Source organism: Phalangium opilio, unplaced genomic scaffold, assembly GCF_054372755.1.
Source record: "Phalangium opilio isolate 3A_F unplaced genomic scaffold, DU_Popi_V2 ptg000031l_1, whole genome shotgun sequence".
Lineage (NCBI taxonomy): Eukaryota > Metazoa > Arthropoda > Arachnida > Opiliones > Phalangiidae > Phalangium > Phalangium opilio.
The window spans coordinates 5,176,563-5,201,172 of NW_028324158.1; the positions used below are offsets into that span (position 1 = coordinate 5,176,563).

Here is a 24,610-nt window from a genome sequence, read left to right on the forward strand (position 1 = left end):
TTCGTAGCAACGCGAGTTGCGGGGCGCAGCGGGATAGATTACTTGCGAGGTTAAGTTCGTTATACGTAAGGATTAGTCTTGCCCTTCCCACAAATTCCGCGTAGATCCGTTAATAAAATGGTTACACAATTATTCCTAGCTGTATGTATATATTCCTAACTAGGTCTACTGGCTATCTTTTTTTAATGCCCTCTTTTGTTGGTTCTTAGCAGTCTGCTACCATGGAGACATATTTACATACTCATAGCTGAAATGCAATGCACTAATAACGAAACTTTAAATTTTACTCCAATAAAATTGCTCCATGGAAATTAACTTAACTTGGGTTAACATCAAACCTTACCCTGCACCTTGGTGCAGAAGAGCATGATTATTTCGAAACACGTGATTGTGGGGGTGGGGGTTTAACACAAGGAAAGTCACAATTAGCCGGGAGTGTGGCGCACTCCTGTAAGCCAAGCTTCTGGGCGGCAAAGTTTGAGGAAATACGACACATGTCGGCGATCCTTCCCTATAGGTGCCGACTGTCCCGTGTCCGCCGGAGGTGACTTACCCCAATTCCACCTTCCGTCACCTCCCAAGTAAACCTCATTCCTTCCCTGCTTCTCCACATACGACCTAGCGGCCCCCGTCAGTGCTGGGCCGCGTAGGGTCTCTCGCTCAATTCTTCCTGGTGCTAAAGGCCTAACGGCTAAGCACTAGTGTGTGTCGGTGGTAAAAGACAAAAAAAAAAGTCACAATTAGTCTTCTGTCACGTAGTGAGGTTAATGTCGATCGTGACAATTTCACTATGTTTAATTACATTTAATACCACTTTCATTTAATTAATTGATTTAATGAAACTAGTGCCAAATTAATTCTTTTAAACCCTAACTCCATGGATCCAATGCAGATATTTCTGAGGTGAGCGTGTTTAAATAATTTTCTATGGGCAAGGCTTAGTGTGAAACGTGTAAATACGTTTTTAGCCTACTGATTAAGTTTTTAAATTACAATGTCAGTGGAACTCTACAGGCATTTCCAAATCCAGAAGCGATTTGCAATTAGAAGTTTATCTGCAATAAGATATATTATCGTTAGGCCTAACGAGTCATATCACAGTATGATTTTGTCAGTCTAGTCAGTCCATACCCAAATATGCAAATATTTAAACTTTATGGTGTTGAAAATTAACTTAAAATTCCCATATATTTCCGTATAACTATTCAAAATAAGATATTACAAAACGTAAAGCACTTAAAATATAATCTTCCAAGCTAGACTCATTTTGTTAAGTGCTCAGTCTGCGAACCGGGGCACCTGTGACGAAGTTATAATAGCAATATTTCGAAGACTACCCTATGGCGTTTTACGCAACCCATGCCCGTGATAAAATATTTAAAACTCTGCTACTCCGTTGTAGGGTGGGTGCATGTCATTCGATGGGTTTTATCCGAAGATTTTAATGATCCTTTTTTAGAGGCGGGAATGTACATGAGAGTTGGAAAAAGGGTTTTATTGATCGCCATCCTTTCGAGTCATTAAGCAGCGTTTTTTGATATAACGATTGTGTTTTTTTTTCCTCTCGCTATCACAAATGGACAAACTATTATGTACACAGAAAAAATCTTTAGCTGTTTTTTATGTTTTTGGTTGAAGAGAAAGTGAAATAACAAAGAATAGTTTTTTGTTTCGTAAAGGGAATTCTTTCATAACAGAATTTTATTTATTACAAATATTGAATTTAATTTTCATAATATTTGGTATAACAAATATTATGATTTATTCTGTGCAAATTGGAAACAGTGTGAAGAGTTTGGGATTCATATAAACGTCTCATTATTTATATTCCAAAGAATTATTCGAGGCAACTAATCGAATAGAAGTTATTAAAATAATTATTATATTCTTCATAAAATTGAATAACCTAGAAAAAGTGATGTTTGTTGTACTAATTGCGTTATCTGACCGACCACATTTACTTGAAAAGGGCATTTCACAGTTACTTTGCATTAAAGGTAGTTTTCTTCGACTATGGGGGCATAGTTCATTAAATATTCTTAACCATGAGATGATTAATTTTAATTTATTCACTGCGATATTGCGCAAAGTCTTTCATCAGAACATTGGATTTCTACACAAGATAGAGGCGTGTTGTTATTCAAGAATTTCAATATTGAAAATTCATAACTTTCAACTAATCAATATACTACGTTTGGTTGACCATGTACCAAATTTACTGTAATATTTCACAGTAGTGGTCAACTTTGACTGTTCCTATTACCATAAGTTTATGAGATATGTTCCATAAGTATGATACTACTTGAGACTTACTGAGAGCGAGTTCGAGAATGACACTAGAATTGACTACACTCGGTTAACAGTTTATCTTAATATTTGGTCTGTACTAAGCCTTTGACAGTGCCTCACCAGGCGTCACTTTACGAGAATCTATGACCTGCGTCACTTCATGACAAGATCTCAGTAACCAGTGACAAAATTATGGAAGATATCTTTTGAACCTTTACTATTACTTCACGACTGGTGTTAAGCTAGCTTGACAAAGTGTCAATGGATGCAATTAACTAGAAAATGTCACTTCAAAGATTTATTTATTTACTTTTATTAATTAGTTAAATTTCCACAAAGGGAGGAAGGGAAACAATCACGTGGCGAGCGGAATCGGAGTTCCCGCAAATTCGCACTACCAACTGCCCTCTCGTGAGAATCTCGATTAAGAAAATAAGCCTGTGGTAGTAGTAAATCGAATTGTGAGAACGTTTTACGTACAATATCGAAAATATATAAACGACAGAGGAAACATGTTTCTTGCTGTCTCTTTTTTGTAAGAATTTGGGCTGGTAAGATCAGTAAAGAGATATCATATGATACAAGCTCCTCTCATGTCTGTAAATATCATCGCACTATCGTTCGTGAAGTTTCTCAGTGTCGCTTCTATCATATCCCACGTGTAATTCATTCAAACTCCTTAACTTCACCTGGGCAGAAATTTCACTCTAAGGATGTAGAACCGTCGTCTTTCAAAGCTCTTTCGCACACTTGTCATGTAATTAGCTTATTTAAATTCATTTCATCGAACAAAGAAACAATTTTCATCCGAAGGGTTATCAGGAAAATAAAGAGCGTAAACTGATTTGAAAACAACCCCTCCTCCCCTAGTGTTATCTGTGGTAAGACACTCTAGTCGAGATAAAATGTGAATGGTAGCCCGTTTTACTGATCTCAGCAGTGTTGTAAAGGAATGGAAACTGCCAGCAACACCCTTGAAAAATGCACTAAATTATTTTTTATGTTTTTTTTTCTGGTATCACGTAATGTTATCAAAAGTCCATGATCAGAAAGTTTTGGGTTTAAGGCGAAGAAAAATATAGGACATAATGATATGGTTAAGATAATACAGTATAGCCTAGCTATTAAAGGCATTGGTTTCGTTGGTTGTGGTATATGCTTCTCATCTAGTAAAACGTCAGCTGAAAGGATTCAATGTGTAGCCATTTTCTCAACATATCTAGGCGGATATTATTGGAATACCAAAACTGATCATTGTGTAAAGCCGTAGGGGCTTTCAAAAATCACTTGATATTATACTCTCTTTGGCCATTGATATGAGCATATATTTCGTAATATGGATTCGCAAGTTGACTAAATATCTGGCCACCAATCGTACGGTATACCAGCGGTTCCGAAATGGCTCTAAAGTGAATCGGAAGTAGTTCGATCACGTGGGAAAATGGAACTAAACCTGAGAATTTTTAGTGGTTAGTACAAGTGAGGCGGAGCTGGAAGGATGCATTCTGAGAGGCCTCACAGAAAGATGTTAGAATCCTTTTCCACGCCCTTAAAGCAATGGGAACCACATAATTAAGGAGATTACTACAGAATAGCCCTGTCTATAAGGAATTATTAACTGCAATAATAGGAAACTTGCTTCATGGGCGATAATGGCATCGATTATTTGTCCTGTAACGTGCTTAGAAGCTACCCGAAATGTTTTCGAGTATTTCAATATATTGCTATCGTGTATCGATTTTGAGTACCACCACGCCCTACAATAGCAAACCAAATATAGGAAACCAAATTTTATATTGTAACTTCGGCTTTCTCTACTTCTGGTATAAAGTTCTCTCCCCACGTCGTTTGCGTGTCATGAAACACCACACGGTTCGACGGAATTTGGCCACAGTTATTTCTTTTCACGGTTTTAAGGGTTTTTTTCCGTTCTGGCGAAGTATACGTTACTAGATACTCTTCGTGATTATTCATATAAGTATATGGTGTATGTGTACACCTTTTTATGGCGTAATGGGAATTTTCCGCCTTGATTTTGCTCGCGAAGGACTATTTTTAGATTTGATAGAACTATAAAACTGTGGGTAAATGGTGTTCAATTACATTTATGGTGGAGTTGTTTTCAGCGCTTATATTTCGGACAAATCGCAACGTGAGAATTATATTAGGTTTCTTTTATTGTGATTGGATTTTTTTATAACTACATTGAAGCTGGTTGAAACAAAAACTCTAATGCAAAAGTCTCCCCATAGCATTAATGTGCAGTGAATGTCGAGATAGGGTAAAACTATTCATATTTATTTATTTTGCGTGCCGAAAGAGAAGGTCCTTAGCCTAACACGTGGAAAAATTATTATAATTTTGCTTACTTTCTCTTTAGATGTGAGGTAGTTTCGAGATTAGACCGAGGGGCTAGTCATTCGCCAAAATTTTGTACACCTGACTACGGTTTTTTGAATTTTTATGTGAATTCCCATGATTACTAAATAAATTCTTTGATTTCCGTGATTACGATTATTTTAGGTGATTTCTATAATATTTATACTGATTTCCCGTTAATGCCGCTGATTGTGAATTTGTTTGATCTCCAATGAATTCCAGTGATTTTTTGGTGAATTCCGTGATTACCACTGAATTCTTCGTGAATTACGATGAATGCAGTGATTATTTCTTTTTCAACTGATTACGATTTTTATTTCGGATTTTCGAGTTCCTCGATTGATAATGTGTGATTATTTCACGAAATGTGTGATTACCAAGGCGATTAAAAAGATTAATCTTAAATCATGTGATTACTTCTGATTTTCTGAAGATTTCACTCGTGATTTCCAGTGATTATCGTAAATATCTGATTACCGTTGATTACCCACAAAAATTATGGTGATTACTGATGATCTTCTAAGAATTCTAGAAAACAAGTAATCTATTTCTACAGTTATTTACACCTCATTATTCAAGTGACTAACCCCTCGGATTAGACACTCAAAATCCAACGGTACAATGACATATTTTTGGAAACAACGCCGAATTCTTTTAAGCGTTCTTATTATGTAAGGAGCCGTAGTTTCTACTCCATTCATATTTCTGTTTGCCAGAAACAAACATTATTATAGACATAGGAAATACCGCTTTCATTTATATGAAAGATGCAAATTAGCTGTTAATATTTTGGAAAGAAGCTATCTTGAGATTAGAAAAATATCTTCATCGACTGTGGGTGGACTGGGAACTACATGTAGAGTTCTGTCGAGTTGAGTTGAAAAGAGAGGTCTTTGCTTGGTCGTAGCGTGAAGCGTACATTTTTAGATTACTTACGGATTCTGAAATTTTTGTCGATAACCGTCTAAAGAAACCTTATTGAAAAGAAGAGGGATTCTTCCCAATAATATTCACCGCTCCTTGTGCCAAGGAAATGGGCTACAAAAGGGAATGGTAATTTCTTTGGACATGCTTTAGAATTTTTTACTTACCCAGGCTTCCCATCTACAGCCATATACTAGGTCTTCGTTGTCAATAGGCGCGTGTATAACGGCATTTTGGTAGCCGAAAGATCTTTCTTAGCTAGACTTTCCTTTGGCTGACAAACTGAAGTGTATAAGCTGAAATATATATATGGCTAAATATCGATATTTTTCTGTTGGAAGTTGAGTAACTTCGACAATATATACATTTTTTTGGATTACAGAGGGGTATATTATGGTAAAAGAACAGATATTAAAATCCCTATCTTAATCAATACTAGACTGTCAGATTCGTATTTGCAAAATATTTATTATCTTATCAAAATGTCGAACAGTACAATTATGGTTTATAGTTTCGGTTAGTAAATTTCAAATTCGCTCTACGATTGCAGCATGCAGTCATGTATAAACGTTTTATAAGCAGAATCTGTTATACTATTTCATCATGCCCTTAAGCTAGTTCTGAATCTAAATTCTTCATGTAGGCTCTGAATGTAAAATCGTACTATCCTGAAACCATGGTTTTTTGGGGTTAGTTGTAGCTCAGTGCCATTTCCGAACTCCGATTTTTCTCTCTTTACAATATGGCAGTGCGACTGGCATTCTACTATATTTAAGATATTTTTTTCCATCCTCATCTCTCCCCAGCTTCCATTTTTCGCTAGCATCCTCCTGAGTTTAGATGGAGCAACGTGAAGCACCGTTTGGGTGCTTGACAACTAGGGGCTTGATTTTTCGCGCTGGCAGGCGGCCGCAAAAAGTTGTTTTCCTTTAGCTTTAAGGGCCGAGGGGGGTGATATTTGAAGAGGCGCTTGCGGCTTCTTCGATTTTTTCCTCAACTTCTTCGTTTTTTTCTTCTTTCATCCTTGGCAGGCCTTACTCTTCGAATATATCCCAATTTTTTTCTTCTTTGCTGCTAGGCCATCTTCCGGTCTTGGCATATATACTAAAGTAGCGCGACAGATTCTTTAGACATTTTATCGGAGTTGAAATGTTGGTTTCTCGTGAGCGTGAACGATTTTTTATTCTCCTCTGAAAGTATGATCTAGTTTCGCCAACTGAAATTGAGAATGGGTGATTTTTAGATTAGACTTAACTCGTTTTACTTGGAAGGTGGTTCGACTCGACGGTACAATGTACCACGTCTTGATGTGGGTTAAACATTTCTGAAAGCCTTGAATGTAAAATGTCATTCAAAGGATAAGAGGTTAACCTATTTTCAGGAATGATGGGAATAGAAATGTGATAAGTCGTTTCTTGTCTATAACTATAATATTGTTAACTAAATACGCCACGTGACTCAACCATGAATTAAGGGTAGTGTGTTGTTATGCTTCTAAGATAATGTAATTAACGCTTTAAATTTCTGGGGAGGTTTACTAATTTTTAAATTACCATAAAAGTGTAAAACACAGAAGTTAAAATTCTTGTACGAATAAAACCTCAATGGAAATCAGGAAGGTAGTTGAAAATGTGTCTGCAGCCATAGTTATATCATTAGGTATATTCCATAAGGTTGTCACTAGTTACTGAGAGATTGAAGGTGAAACGTCTTGTATTCTCGAAAAGCGATGCCTGGTGAGGCGCTGTCAAAAGCTTAGTACAGATTAAATAGGGCGATGGAATGTAAAAACGAGTGTAGTCTAGTCTCGAAGTAGCTCTCAGTAAGTCTCTAACATTACAAAGTATATCAAGTGTCATATTCATAGATCGTATCTTCTAAACGTATGTTATATCAAGAAATACATGCTTATATCGCGGTCTAAAAGGCAAATTCAATTGCTTCACAAATACAAATTCAATTGCTTCACAAATACAAATTCAATTGCTTCACAAATACAAATTCAATTGCTTCACAAATACAAATTCAATTGCTTCACAAATACAAATTCAATTGCTTCACAAATACAAATTCAATTGCTTCACAAATACAAATTCAATTGCTTCACAAATACAAATTCAATTGCTTCACAAATACAAATTCAATTGCTTCACAAATACAAATTCAATTGCTTCACAAATACAAATTCAATTGCTTCACAAATACAAATTCAATTGCTTCACAAATACAAATTCAATTGCTTCACAAATACAAATTCAATTGCTTCACAAATACAAATTCAATTGCTTCACAAATACAAATTCAATTGCTTCACAAATACAAATTCAATTGCTTCACAAATACAAATTCAATTGCTTCACAAATACAAATTCAATTGCTTCACAAATACAAATTCAATTGCTTCACAAATACAAATTCAATTGCTTCACAAATACAAATTCAATTGCTTCACAAATACAAATTCAATTGCTTCACAAATACAAATTCAATTGCTTCACAAATACAAATTCAATTGCTTCACAAATACAAATTCAATTGCTTCACAAATACAAATTCAATTGCTTCACAAATACAAATTCAATTGCTTCACAAATACAAATTCAATTGCTTCACAAATACAAATTCAATTGCTTCACAAATACAAATTCAATTGCTTCACAAATACAAATTCAATTGCTTCACAAATACAAATTCAATTGCTTCACAAATACAAATTCAATTGCTTCACAAATACAAATTCAATTGCTTCACAAATACAAATTCAATTGCTTCACAAATACAAATTCAATTGCTTCACAAATACAAATTCAATTGCTTCACAAATACAAATTCAATTGCTTCACAAATACAAATTCAATTGCTTCACAAATACAAATTCAATTGCTTCACAAATACAAATTCAATTGCTTCACAAATACAAATTCAATTGCTTCACAAATACAAATTCAATTGCTTCACAAATACAAATTCAATTGCTTCACAAATACAAATTCAATTGCTTCACAAATACAAATTATTACAATAGCTTCCTTAAAAAATTCGAAAATACCATTTTCAGCTTCCTTTTCTGTCAAAATTATGGTTATCTATCTACAGGGGCAAAAATATTGTTAAAGAAAAGCTTTGGGAAATGAGCTCTTTTCTTGGTTGGTTCTAGTTAATAGCTTCATCTGCAATACGGTTTCCTCCGGACACTTCTTGCAATGTAAGAGCTTCGCTGACGCGGTTCTTGCTATTTCGGAAAGTACAGGACTAGACTAGGCTTAACGATACGGCAAAATTCGAATGGAAACGGAAGATACCTAAAATTACGATTCTACTTGCTGGTAGTTTCGAATAAGTTTAAATGGAGGACCATCATAATAAAAACCAGTATTTTACGTACTGTACGTGGGGTTCTTCCTATCTTGAGAACTTCCACCGGTACATTTAGTTAGACGTAGGTACATCCTCTTGCACTTGCTAGAAATATTAGTACTATGTGCCTTAGCACGTAAAACTAATATTAAATTTATTTTAACGAAATAAAGAATCCCATTGTTTCATTTTAATCCTCGCTACATTTCGAAATGAGTGACTTAATGAAATATCATTGCTTACCCTTGAATTTACCAGTGTTTCCCGTCATCGATGCGTCTGATGTGCCTCCTCCTTGACACCACTATCTTTACCTTACTTTTTCCTTCCATTATCAGTGTCCCTGATTCAGGTGTTTACACAGAGTACAAGTTTTAGAAAGCGGGCAAACACCTTTTGGGGGAAAGTGTACTTTCAGATAACACCTACCTTTTAGGTGCTTCAAATCCCAAGGAAAATTCCCTTAATTGTTTATTAAATTAAGTTTTAGTACATTAGTATTATTTTGCCGAAAGTCACATTTCAACTTAATATTGTCTCAGGTTAGAAAGGGAGTTTGATAATCTACAATTTTATATATATCTCTTATTTGAACCTGTTTCCCGGCTCTAAAAATCTTATAAGGTCTGTACCTCTACTAAAATATTTTCTCGCCATATTTCCACGGCTTTACCAGCGCTAAAGAGAAGTTAAAAATAAATCCTATTGCTTTAGTGCTCATAAGCTGCAGTTCTCAATTAGTAGTAATGATTCACCAGATGGACGTATATTACATTTGTTTGAACGTTGGTAAATGACGCTTATTTATTATATTTCTTTTTCTTGATTATGTGCTGTTGTTGTGCTTCTATATTAGCTGCATATACATGTAAGAGTAATCAATAAATATATATAATTCGAGGTAATAAACTTGCTACACTATACAAGTTTATTATTAGTTTCTGAAGTATGGATGCATTGTTGTTCGCGTTACTAAATTGCGAAAGAATTATGGATGGTGGCTTATAATATTTATTTTGTTCTTTTAACAGGATTACCAGTAGAAGTCGGAATAACTATGTACATAATCAGCATAAGTTCCGTATCAGAAGTTCAAATGGTAAGAAATATTTTTAAACTTTGAAAATTTACACGGGGAAAGGGAAAATATAAAGTATGAGTAAAGTACTCAATATAGCCATGCAGTATGGAGAATTACTGCCTCGCATTGCAGCAACGCAGTATGGAGAGTCTTCATTGACACGGCAGAAACAAGAAAATCTCTCTGTACACTCTGAATTAGAAATATATTCGTTCTTCTGCCGTGCCTTGAACGGCTAGTTCCAATTCCAATTTCACTCGGTGGGGGAACTGTAGCTTTTTTATGTTTTTGAAAAATGGTTACTGTCGAATTGCAGAGTATTATGCTCCTTTTTTCCATTGGGATACTTAAGATAATGTTTAAAAACCTATGGGAAGTCCGAATATGATCAAATATAGTTATAGATATAAAAAGCATTTAAGCACAAAGAAATTCATAAAAACTATAATTTGCCGCTGTTTTCCTCCAATTTATTAACTGACTGCTAGGGGATAATCACTATCAAATTCTCTGTAATCGGATTACGAAATAATGATTTTAGCGCCGCCAAGAGTTAGACTTTTAGAACTGTGTGTACGACACCGATTAAGCCGGAGCCTCCGAGATATCTCGGAGGCCCCGATTAAGCTCATGAACTGGTCCTTCACTTAAACTTTAGGTAATGATTTTAAAATAAGAGATATTTGAAAAAACCCCGTTGGTATTTGTCAAATCTGTACAGAAGCATAGATCAGATGAGATTCTAGGATGAAATTTTAGAAGAAAACTCAAATTGCAAATCCCCGAAAGGTTAATTTAAAACTTAATACGTTGAAGGAAATTCGAAACCCAAAGAATATCCTAGCATATTCTTTGGGTTTGGGGAAATATTTTCCAAGAGAGACGAAACCGGGATTAGATTTTAAATTTAGAACTGATTTATATTATGGTACATATGGAGGGTGCTCGGAGTGAAATAAGATATGATTGCACACCTACCTTTGCACGACGTTTTTAATATAAGCTGAATTTCATAACGTCAAGTGAAGATATGCGCCGTAAAAGGTACTTCTAGTAACTCGTGTAATACTCGGTCGTACCGTCTTTAGTATTAAGCCTTGGGTTTCATCCAGTGTCGAGTTTCGGTTGGAGATTTAGTAATCGGAATATTTCCGCTGTTCCTTTTCTCTCGATGTATAGGACTTCACAACGGATTTCTATTTCCGACAAGCTTGGGAAGATAACAGATTGGAGTTCAAATCCCGGCCTGGATTTGAGAGCTTAACAGTAGGAGCCGAAGTCGCAGACCGGATCTGGGTGCCAGACACCTTCTTTGCCAACGAAAAAACCGCCTACTTCCACAAAGCTACTACGCCAAATACCTTCCTTAGGATTGGTTCAAAAGGAGAAGTTTTCAGAAGCATAAGGTAAGTCCTATTTAGATACCGCGATGGTTGCCTTTTGGTGCTTATAATAGATGATGCAATTATTTAATGTTAATGGAAACAGTACATTGTAAACGACTTAATTAAGTCGGAGTGCTCTGCTCTTTGTCCTTAAAGAGATTTAGACAATCTAGTAAACTAGACTAAACAAAGCCAGGAAATTGTGACACCTCAAGCTATTACAGAGAATCATATAAATGCATTTAATAATAGCCGCGGGTATCTAAAATTGTCATTCTACCGACAGACTAAAGAATATTTCTCAATTTCAACCCTAAGTCGGGCAATAGTTCAGATGGCGCTTTCTGCTAATGTTATCGATTGCTCAAATTCGAAGTATCACATAGCTTCAGCGATCCATACGTAAACCACTCATTTTGTATTTAAATCTATTCTTGACCAAAAGTTCAGTTTCCTTAGATCATTTTATTATGGTCTGCTCAAATAATGGTAAGCCAAGGCCGAGTAACAAATCACTTCGACAGAAAGTGCCTTCTGATGGAATTTAATCAAACTAAGTTCAAAATGCAATGTTAACTAAATGGTGCAAATTTAATCTTCCAAGTCATTTGCACCTCGGTAAAGATTTGGTTCGCAAGATAATAAGATAATCACCGAACATCTTAAGGCGGATTTGGGGAGCTTAAAAGTAAATAGAGGAGCAGTGCTAAAATGAGTTAATGAGATATCTCCCAAGTTCGAGGGGGAAATCAGGGCAATTTCGATCTCAATTAATACTTGCCGATTAAATTTACTATAAAACCTCCAAAATTAAACCGTAAAATATAAGTTCGTCTGATTACCTCCGAACTAAGTTTACCTTGACAAGAAATCTAATTAGAGCGATAAACTTTACCGGTATAATTTTATGAATCGTATTACATTTTAAAGGAGTAACGTACTAGCATCCAAAACCTACCACGATGAAATCTTTCGAAGATCTTTTATCTTAAAGATAACGAAAACATCTCTAGCCGATTTGATTTAGTTTAACCAGAAGTAAGATAAGGGACTGGAAGTAAAGTGCTATAGCATTGGTAATAGATCCTGACACTAGTGAACAAATTTGAGGATTCCATGCCTCTTTCATCGTGCCTACACTAGAGAGAAAAAAATTGGTCGAGTTCCAAAAATATTTCCTACCCCCTTCCGCTCAACCTAAAGCCGCGGAACACGGACGCGGGTGCTTGAATCTAGTTCGACCGTCTACCGCCGCGAGCGTCTCATGTTTTGGAGGGAAAATTCAGAAATTGCTACCAGAGGGCCAACCGTTGGTGTGTTATCAAGAATATTCACTTTCGCCAAGGGAAGAATTTGGTCACCTCGATACTTCTAGTCCCTTATCTTACTTCTGGTTTAACGTATTTAATCAATAACCATAGATATTTAGTGCTGTATATTTTAGGTCGATTCCTAAACTATGGTGCTATTTCCTTTCCTTCAGTATCCAATCACTAGCTCTCATTTAAGTTTACAAGGATATAATCCGAAATCTCTGAGACAGTTACGAAATTCCGAATGCTAAGCCTATTCCAAGCCCAAGCACTACAATGCCTCATTGGCTGTTTCCAATATCCGGCTTAAACGCGAAACTTTGATGTTATAACCGCCGAAAACAAAACATCCTTTAAAATTAGGGATTTGCTTAATTTTAACTAGATAACTACTGTATTTAATGCTATGCAGTTTTATAATTAAAAAATTTAAGATTTACTTTATTTCAAAACCTGAGTTAGGTTTAAGATGCTATTGTCCCTTTAAGGTAAACAGTAATTTTAAGGACCTTTAGGCTCTAGCAAGGTAGTTTTGACTTTCGAACTAAGCCCAAGTTGGTAAATTTGCATTAAACAAACTGGAACACGAACTTAAAAGTTGGTTTTAAAACTCGTACGTGCAGGGAATGTAAGAAATTTAACATAGACGTCTTACACTTATATGAAAGCTTTTAATTACTAGCCTGCATGGGTTTGTGCGGAAATGGCCCGATTTGACTCTTCCGTCTTTCCGGTTCTAAAGAATCCGTTTTAAAGAACAAATTCCGGTATTAGCTCCAGCACTCACAATTTATTCCACATCGGGGGAATCCCCCAAACAGGAATATGCCAACAAATTACTTCCTTATCTATTCCTGCGCCATACATGCCTTGGTTATACCCGTGGGAGATTGCAAGTATAGCCTGCGCGTGTTTGTTTATAAAAGGGTTTTCAAGCTATTTATAGGCCTTAAATTTTGTAGGTTTATTCCTTTTTACGGAAAAACAGTGAGCGTGTAAGAAAAGTGACTAGGACCTAGCGACTTCTCAATATAGTTTGAAGAAGGCATTCTTAAATTATTGAACAAATAACAATTGTGAATGAAAACTTTTGGGTTTTACCAAAGAATATTAATATGAAAACGAATTATGAAATTTTAAGGTTCTTAAATTTGATCATAAGTTCATAAGATATGTTCCATAAGTTTATCACTGATTACTGAGAGCTTGTCATGAAGTGTCGTAGGTGAAACGTCATAGATTTTCGTAAAGCGACGCCTGGTGAGGCTCTGTCAAAGGCTTAGTATAGACTAAATAGGAAGATGGACTGCAAAATTAACCGAGTGTAGTCATTTATCGCGTCGCTCTCGAACTATCTCTCAGTAAGTCTCTAGCATTACGAATTATAGGTAGTGTCATACTTATGGAACATATCTTATGAACTTAACCTTGCAGTAAAGATTAGGCGTTTTACTAAAAGGCTTCTACCGTCGAAAAAAATATACTTAAGCCTTTCTGTTCCTTTCACATTGGATATAAATAGACCCAAAGCTCTATAATGTAAATTCTTTCTCCAAAGCGACCTTTTTTCCAATATACAGTTCATTCGAGCAAAGTAAATATTTTTTACTCTATGAAAATTATTCAGTCAAAGAATAACGTTTTACCTTATCAACAATATTCACCGTATTATAGTTAAGCTTAGATTTTATTTATATTTCAAAATCCGAAAAATAAAGAGAAATAAAAGAGAATAAAAGTTCAATTTGTCTAGACAGTAGCACGAAGAAGTCAAATATGAAATTCGATTTTGAATAATGTTGATCTCATTTCATGTTAACCGCGAGATAATAGCTGCTGCAGAGACAAATCGATATATCGCATCGTTATCGGAATCTAGTAATCGTTTACAATTATCAAAAATATAGTGTTTATATAGTAATTCTCAAATTGTGTGTAAATAAGTGTTTGATATAGTGAGGAAAGGTCGAGTTCGTAAAACCTAGGAGGGAAAAGGTGTAATGGAGTAGTAAAGTAGTAATATTGGTGAGTCATGTGCAGCAGTTAGTCTTCCAGAGTACCCTGCGCATGGTAGGGGATTTCCAAGTGCTGCCGCATAGCGCCACTTAAAAATAGAAGCTAGTTCTTGTGAATTAGAACTTCTGTTTTTAAGAAACAGGGGGGCATTGTTGACGTTTTCATACGATACGACCTTACCTGTAGATGGGTGTTCAAAGGTGTTATAGGTATGGAGATTTCTACTTCATTGCACCTCTCTCCTCCAAAGTAAAATTAAATCATTCGCTGAATGATCATTATACACGCATTTCACCTTGATCTACGAATAAATATCGCAACGTGTAGATAATTACGTGCAATATTTGAAACCCTGTTTCCTTTCGTCTCTCAGCGTCACAGGCCGAATCCTTACTTGTTAATTTTCTCGTTGTCAGATATATGTAATGTTTTCAAATAAATTGAAATCCTTTAATGGCTTACCATATAAGTGTATGAAATAACGAACCTGAGTAGTCTTTTCAAATGGTTTTGTAGTAATTCCATTTTGTTCACGATAACGTCAAAAATATTTATTCACGTAGCGAAAACTTACACCTAAAACATAGGCAATACATCATAGAGGAGCGTAAAAATTCAAAGATAAAAAATCATAAATATTCAAGAAAGAAGCGCATTTTCGAAATTACAATCTTCCTCAAGTTTTAGACCTATATATAGTCCTACCACTTTTCTTTTTAGCCTTAAGTAAAATAAAAAGTGGAAAACAATTCACGATAAAAATTATTACTAACTGCATCGCGCTTGCTTTCCAGAAAATTAGCAAGGCCATTATTAGCTATATTTATATAATAATAATAAAACAAATCACCCAACCCTAACCCGAATAAAAACCAAAAGTAGTCGGCAAAGATAGCGAAAACCGTGAAATAACAAAAACCAGACTCATGAGAGAATTGGTGCGGAAATTGTAATAAGAAATAAGAACGTACCTTTATTCAATTAACAGAAGTCAGTATCTTGAAGTTTTTTGCCTTTCCATTCTGTGGTATATATTGGAATGAACGATTACGTCATGGACCAGTCTAGATGCTCTTTTAATATGTGAAAGTGGTTGTCAGATGGGGTTTATAAGTTTTATTCTTCTTCAGTTTTGAATTTTAGTTTTATAGTTAGCTAACACAGTAATGATTTTCTTCTTATTGTGAACTTCTGTTACTAAAAAGTATCTGCAAGCGTCAAGCTTTGATGATTCTGTATTTATCAGAAATGAAAACCCGAGTGTGGTAGGTTTAGACCAAAAATTGGTTCGTTTTTTTGCGTATAAATCTTCAGACTTCTAACCTCTGATATTGCCACTTTTTTCTCTTATGTTTTAACTTTTATAATGAACCTTCTAATACAGACATTAAAATATTACTTACTGATGAAGGACATTTAATTCTTTCGAGCAGAGGCTGGAAGTAGAAATAGCCCAGTTTTTAAATTTGGCTCCCTATCCCTAGCCCTTCCATAAAAATAGTAAAAGGCAAAGCTAAAAAGCTTCTGTCCCCTTCACTGTATTTTCTACGCTGCGTGAAATCCTTGAGAGAGAATTTAAAGCAATTTAAATATGCCTAACCAAAAACGTATTGCGGATAAAGATGCACGATCCATGTCCGAATAGGCTTCATCTAAAGAATAAGTTAGGCGGATGGGTTTACATTGATCGCATTCTATACCTTGAGAAGTTGTTTTGGAACACCGCATTTGAGATGTTACAGTACCTGTGTACTTTCGGAAAGATTAGATTAGCCAGTTTTATGGAAAAGAAATATTAAATTTTGGTTGAAAATTTATTTCTGGAATCACATAAAACCTACATAGCAGTGAATTATTTACTTGAATTTTATATTAAAAGTATATACTTAAAGCTAATTATTTTCGCTTTGCAAGAACGGACGTCTGATATGCTTTTTCGCCTATAAAATTTTATCTACAGTTGCCAAAAATTCTTATTTTTCCATTTCGTAAGTCTTTGGATGTACGATAATTCATTTATCATACCATTAATTATTCAGTGGTGAAATTCCACAACTTCGTGGTTGGCAACTTGGCAATACGCGGTATTTTGTGCGCATTGCGGGTTTTAGCTATGATTAGAATTATTGAGTTTATTTAAGATAGAGTGGAATTTCCACCAACGCGTCAAATTTAATGAAGTCCGCTTTGGGATTCAAAATTTAGAGTTTGTGAAGTTCGAGTTTTACTCCATCATTTTGGTGGTGCTATTCGAAATGACGTTTGGTGCAATGACCTAATTATGGATGTGAGAATATGCTTACCATTTATAAGGTTTGAAAATTTCTCTTTTAGTCTTTGCCAGTATTCCCTCGTAGGTCATTTAGGTAATGTTGAAGCTAATAAAAATTCCCACGCGAGTCTCTTTTCCACCAACCTTTGGGCATAAGTGACGTGTTTCGATTACTTGGAATAACGTTGTTTATCTAACCAATAACACTTTGTTAGTAACGTAAAGAAATCGCGAGGAGAAATATTCACAATTACATTTTAGCAGAAGGGTATAATAGAAGAAGGATGACACTCTGTCCTCTTAATACTTCAGTTATGTACCATGATTCTTCCCAGGCTCACCCATTAGTTTGCTCTCCTGCTCGACAAACTTCAGATGGGCATCGCACCGTAAGGTGAATTCTATAACTGTTTGGTACTAAATCCTCAGCAATCAACTCGCAAACCTAGTCTGTGTGATTTGGTTTTGAAACCTTGTTCCAAATGTTCTTATGTTGGAAAGAATCATGTTACAATTACCCGAACTTGTGGTACACCGAATACAGGAATGGCTTCAGTAATTTTTCTTGGACGAGTCATATTACGTGACAGAAATGGAGATTCAAGCGATTGTTTCTGTTTACGGCAAAGTCGCCAACAAATGACGCCCATTTACCTTACAAAAAACCACGAGCTTGTTATAAAAAAATCTTTCGTCCCAGACTTATATATAGTCTTATGCTAGGAACCAACTTCATTCCGTTATTTCCAAGCTATGAAATTGTGTTAAAAGCCAATCACGTACCGATCCTTTATTTCTAAAATACAGTTTAGTTTGGAAAGTTAATAATAAGCTATCAGATGGCCTAGATATTATAAAAACTGTCCTTTGGTCCAAAATTAGTTTTCCCTCGCTAAACCTCTTGTAACCTGTAAGGGTTCGCTCATCCAGCTCGTTGAATAATGCTGCCATATAATTAAGAAACGTGTGTAGTATTTAATCATGGAGCAATTCACTTATTAGCCAAAAGAAATGGATATCTATTTTTGCTAAGGCTAGGTTCGTGTAATTTCGGAACCATTATCGTAGGCGGGCGCTACATTATTCTTGTGTACAGTTAAAATAGCCTATTGTGCACGATTGAAGTTGTTATAGATAGAAGCACGTGCAAATATCCTGCTGAATGTTTTTAATTTCATCACTGGATCTTTTTTTGGTTACACGCGTATCTATAATGGATATGAAACTATAACCCCACACGTGCTATACTTTGCACAAAAGATAATGTTACGCGGTGTGATATACTATGATATTTATCCAAAATATGAAAGAGAAATATTGCCAAGTGGAAAGCGAGAGTTGCGTCATGCGAAACTAGTTTGGTCAACGGTTCAGCGCTTTTTCTGTGATCACTAGCTCGAATATAAAAATGTTCGTGAAATGGGAAGGACAGAAACCTTGTCTAATTTATACTGCGTTACGCCAAAAAGCTCTCGCTTTGAATTGCCTTAGCTCCCAATTTTACTAATTGAGATCTTTAATTTATCATTTAACTTTTACGTGTAACATTTAGATAGCGTTAGAAGTCCGTTTTATTTCTTGATACTTCTCAGTTGGGGTTTAAGTTTGGCTGGGTTTCATTAATTGTATAAATAGGTACTTTTTCTTATTTGAGTCTTCCCCCTTTTCCCATGGTGATATTATATTTTAATTTAAGGCACTAATTTGAGACGCAATTAGCTGCGTATTATAACGTCGAAAACTATTTTTGGAAAAATATTTTCGTTGCTACATGAGTTAATTTAGTTAAATTGTTAGAACTACGAAGAAAAATTAATTTTGAATTAACTTAAAAACCGAAATTGCTCACCAATAAATCTTTTCGGAAATCTAATACTATAAGGAAACTGCAAAAAGGCGGGCTTCAAGAAGGCTCCTCCCATTTACATCTACATGGTTGAGAGTTTTTAAAGTTGAAGGTTAGTGGGGGAGTGAGAATGATTGGGTAAGCGTAGGGTTGACGTTTGGTGGGAGGGATTTATCCCGAATTGCTGGGTCCCTATAGCTAGGTGGTATTAGGCTAAATTTTGCTTCTGCAAAAGCTGTGATTATGTCATAATATTGGACTTAACTTTTCAAACAGAACTTTCAGAAACGTATTATGAAGACTTGCTTTAAGAATTATAACGTACAAATGTAACTCTCTGGAAAAGTGCTGTGAATTGAGTCTACCGTAAAATTATTGTGCATAAACTTAATAATGTACTTCTTTATTTCATCAAAAACATAGAGAAAGACTTTTCTGGAATTTCTGGGGTACAGTCACCTTATGTAGAAACCTTATTTTCTTTAACGCACGTAATATTTAATGGTATATATTTTCATTTGCCCTGCATGACTGTACATAAAATTATTCCCCTCATAAGTTATTAAAAACAGAAAACCAATTTATAAAACGCACACCATTACCCAAACATATCTGGAAAATTCCCAAATAATGCAATTAGTAGTTTAACCACAAACCGGTACAGACATAACAAATTTTGCCATTACAATATTTTCATCTATTTTTAGTTACACATTTCGATTAATAAATAGCAATTTAGCATAAATATGTGTTCTAATTTAAAGGAACATTCACACTAAGCCTGTGCCTTACTTACAGGTGGGTCCTTTACAATTCATAGAGGGGTGGTGACTTGCTATGCCCCGGGTAATCGACAGCGCCCGATAATATTTATTACCGTTAGTAAAGCTGATTGAAAGCTATGATAAGACATAGTAGGAAAACGTAATGGTACAGCGTAATTGAAGTATTATTTGCGATACAGTTCGGGTTAACTTTAAACAGTAATGATACTTTTATATCCTGCAATGAGCTTTCGTTAAAACTAAAACGGTAAAATTTCCTTCTCATCACTCGAAATTTTCCATGACATAATAGCAATTTAGTTTTCTATAGGTAAACGCATCCTTTTAATGTAGCGATAAAATCTAAAAGGCTTTTGTGTCCACCGGTTATCTCATTCTCGAAAAGAGGTATTGTATGTCGACATCCCTATCCATACGTTAAAGAGACGATGGTCATTCGTTCTTTTATTTCAAATCAAATCTAAGAGGTGTATAAACCAACGATGGGGTCATCATCTATAGAAAGAGATAACGTTAAACGGCGTGGTACTCACGCTACCGTCAAGGGACAAGTAGATAGAGATAGCCCCCTTTTATCTCAATCGTGATTTCTCAAGTACTTCTCATTTATTTTCAACCCTTTTAAGATAAAAACTATTTCTCGTTGATTTCTCCATTTAGCTTCGTGAAAAAATATTTTCGTGCAACATTACCGTTAACTTTACTCGGGTTTCTTAAGTTGTACCGGCAAGTGGTAAAAGATCATCTGTTAACGTAAAAGCTTGAGACGTGAAAACTCATGGTTTCAAGCTTGGATGAGTTTCAGCTTTGCACTTGGTCTCTTCGTTCAAGAAACAATGGATAAATTGTCAGATATTTCATTGAAAATTAAAAAATTTAAAATACATGAGCTCAATTTAGGAAGTTTTAGAAAATTAGGTAAACAATTATTTTGAGGAATCGGTTCGACTTTCAATCTAATTCGAATTCTTTAACTCAAAAAGTATGCTATTTTCTGACAAAATTGCTTCATGACCTCGAGATAACAATTCAGCATTATAGGTTCTTAAAATATAGAACGCATATCAGTCAGTTATAAGCTTTTGCTTATACACACGAGTACCAGTCATATTTTGGATTTATCGTTTTAGTCGGAAAGACTGAGATGTTTCTTATTCTAGGGTGTTAGAGTAAAAACAAACAATACATGGGCCAGATTTCTTAAGACTTGGTTTGGCTTGTCTTTTGTCCTCTCTTACTTTTCAGGGTAAAGGCGTTAGTAAATTCTCGAGTTCAAAAATGGACCCATCACTCTTTTTTTTTCTCCTCCAAGAGTGTCTGCGTGTCCCTCGCAGCTCCGTATAAGTTACGGCTAGTTCCGAAAAAAAGGTGAAGATCTAGTGGCCGGGCCATTTTGCCGTCCATATCAGCCTAGCACGAGTTCGCACTTAGGTTAGGCCTACTTCCCAAAAGGGTGTCGGCTGTTTCCGATTAAGTTTTTCTTGACGACTGTCCGTGGCACCTAGTAATTCATCATGACTTCGTTCAACGAAGGGTTTAAAGCCAATATGCTATGTGCGACGTCTTCACCAATAAAATTGAAATCCATTTTGAGTTTGGTTTGTTACAACAAGGGTTCCTTGGAAAAGTCAGTTTACGAACGGACGTGTTTCAACAGCGGATTGTACACACTTATTTGAATTAAGAATAAAAATTCAAGCGAGTACACAATTTGGATGAGATTTATTCATTAATTGTTGGTTGTCATTACTAACCATTTATTTGTATTATAAATCCGTGGTCATAGAAGTAACATGAATTAAAGGAAGAGATAAATAGATACACACAGGCGTCCTAATCTACATTTATCTTGAACTATCTTGCTGAAGTATGGCAAGTCAGTGTCAACGTAAACGGTTTATGACATAAATTCGGATCGTTTAGTGAATGTGCTCAAACTTTCTTGTGGGTATCAATTCGTTTAAATTGCATCATGTTCACGAAATGTTCTTAATATTTGTGAGCCTTCTACACACTAACCTAACATCTTTAACCCATCCACTTCGAACTAGTCTCCAACTTTCCGCACTAGTTTGTGTCTATTCTACAAACGTAAATCTTAAGGTGATACCTTAGTTTCTCCTAGCACTAGCGGCTACTATTCAACGAATGCTCCAAAAGCTATTTTACCCCTCGGGTTTCACTATAATTCTTTTCCTACAGAGTAGCGAAGGTCCAGCCATCCATTCTCCAGTAGCATTAATAAATTACTCTGAAACTATCAAACGAAAGGTTTTCCAGGGCTCTTAAGTACTACTACTGTTTCACAATTAAGTCTTTGTAGTTTCACATTTCTTTACATAATTTGTCGCGTAAAGCTAGATTCCCACTAGACTGAATTTCCGTTCGGCCGGACGTAAGTTGTGTTCTATTTTTTCGGTCGTGTTCGGCGTTATGCCGGTGTCTCAGCCAATGTAATTATCCCACTGACTAGGTCATAGATTTCAAGAGCACACGCATACACGAGATAGAATGATAGCCGACATTCTTTTTTGAGGTTGACCAAGGGTTTTCGGAAACACGCCACTAAGAAAGAACAATTAAACTTATGTAAGTAAAAAGAGATCAAATGTTAATAAGGAAGACTTTATTGAACAGGTTTGATCTTGAACGATCTAAGCAACAAGGGGACAAATATACCAATTCAGAGTGCGAATTATATGTTGTTGAAACCACTCAAATCTGTCACGTGACCCAAAAAATACCTACCTCCAAAACTCCAAATTCAGTCGTAGTGTGAACGGTCTACCGCCGAACGCCAGCGTAAGTTAAAATTTCTACCGTCGGCTGCATGATTTCCGCCGGTTTTATTCGGTCAAGTGGGAATCTAGCTTAAATGTCCAAGACTTTTGACATCTTCGGTGTAATATACTTATTCCATCATATTTGGTTCATGTGCCTGGCGTTTTATTTTGACTCGTTCTTTTCGCTATGCACTAAGATATCGCCGCGTCGAAGCCAAAAAGTTGTATATTCAAGATTCATCCTTGAAATGTTTAACTTTTCTAAACCTAAACGCCTCTGTCAATGAGAGTTTGAGGGTTTCTTAGACTGTAATTTAGTATGGACATCATCCACCCCCCTTTTCAAAAGGAAGAAAAAAGTTTGACTTCTTTCTTTATACAAGAACCTGAGGCTATGAGCTGGAAATTGTAAAATCAATATATTTTCTTTATTGCGAGGCAGGGTAGCGCTCCTCTCGGGGGTTTTAGACTTCTCTACTTGGACGACATTCTTCAACTAGAGTCGATTCAGAGCGAAATGCACTATAGGTTATGGTAGGATAGGGTAGATTAAAGTCGTTTAAATAAGGTCTCTTTTGCCTGTAACTCTAGTGAACCTTTAGCTTGAAACGTGGTGATGGCTTTGCTGCTAGATACATCCAACCACGTTTGCGTCGTTTCTGGAAATACAGTGGAAGGTTACTTGAAAGTGTGGATATCATATGAAGTGAATTTCTTGAAGTAATCTACTTTTAGCAGAGTGTAGTAGAAAGTGTTTTTATACACCCTTATTAAAAGTGCTGGTAATGCTGTAATCGTAGGAGAGTGGTACCTAATATTTTGAAGCAGGAAACGGACTGTAGTGCCGTAGATGTGTTAGCCTTTTCGGAGTATGTTCTACTTCCGATTCCAGTTATTTTTTCTAGTGGAGGATTATTAAAATCACATGAACTTATATCCTCAAGCTTATTGCTTGAAATTCACACTGGAAACGGAAGCAGAACTATTATAACTCCATACAATCTTACACGGGTCGGTTGTCCTACTGTCATTTCTGTCGAAAGGAATGGAGTAGGCAACCGTTAGAATAGGAGTATATAAGGGAGGTGATACATTGCCGTCTAGTCGCGTTTTCATGATACAAAAAAACTACAGCTCAGGTCTCAAAAAGCGAGATGGAAGGCAAAGCTATACCTCCTGTCTTTCTTTATTAGTTACATCGAAATGGTCTATTGAAGTACCAAGTCTTCAAGTCCAACAAATATGCATTTTCGTTTATACCATCGTATTATCTTACTTCAAATGAGAATCTTCTACTTAGTTCGAACTCTTAATTCGAATATATTGGATGTGTTATACTGGAATACAGTAAAAGAAGGCAGAAGAAAGGCTAGATGAACATAACGTTGTACCTTACCCGTTTTTCACGTGCCCTTCTTTAGAGTTAATTCAAAGGGTAACCGCGAACAGATTTAGCTTGACTATGCCGTCTTTTCCTATGGGAGTTAGTGAGTGTGAAAACGTTATCCACCTACACATAGAGGAATGCTTTAGGTTTTATACCGTATTCTATGGGTAGGTTTCTAAAGGCTCGGATGCTCTCTTTGGTTTTTTGCTTTGGAAGAACGTAGCGTAGCGTTACTTCCCTCTCGGCGCCACTTATTTTTCTTTTAAGCAAAAAAAAGTCTTCTTGGCGACCTCTTGGATCTCGCTGTCGCGAGTTCAAAAGAACACTGACTCTCGTCTCTCGTATGGTGCCAAAAACGGACCCCAGAGAATACGAGGGAGATGGGTAAAAGGGTATCACTTGGAAATTACGAAGCGTTTAGCCCCCATATTTTTTTAAAGGATTTTTAGAGTTTTGGTTTTTATTTGGAAAAGGGTGATATTTTTTCCTCCAAAACATTTTTAAAGTCTTATCGCCTCAATGTCTGGCGTAAAAATTCCTTTGGGGGAATTGTGATATCGGTGATATTTTTAGCCTAGCTCTTTTATTCAATTTATAGTAAAATGACGTTTATATAGTTTAAGAGAAGCTGCTACAAGTATATAAGGGACTGTGATTTCGGTTTACAGCTTTCTTTTTTTTGGAAAGGATGAGGCAACGAAAATTCGACAAAGCCCCTTTTAAAAGGTGGATTTAGAACCAACTAAGGGAATTTGTAAAAATCTCTGATGTGTAGTGGTATTCACTAGCGAAG

At 35.7% G+C, this 24,610-nt stretch overlaps 1 protein-coding gene across 1 annotated transcript in view; it reads left to right on the forward strand.

Moving 5' to 3' along the window:
• The window catches only part of LOC149690170 (gamma-aminobutyric acid receptor subunit beta-like), a 124,711-nt gene that overhangs the window by 37,606 nt on the left and 62,495 nt on the right, over positions 1–24,610 (forward strand). Inside the window, exons 3-4 of the mRNA XM_089869696.1 lie at positions 9,981–10,048; positions 11,210–11,436. Of these exons, the coding sequence (XP_089725822.1) occupies positions 9,981–10,048; positions 11,210–11,436 (295 nt within the window). The remainder of the gene's footprint in view (positions 1–9,980; positions 10,049–11,209; positions 11,437–24,610) is intronic.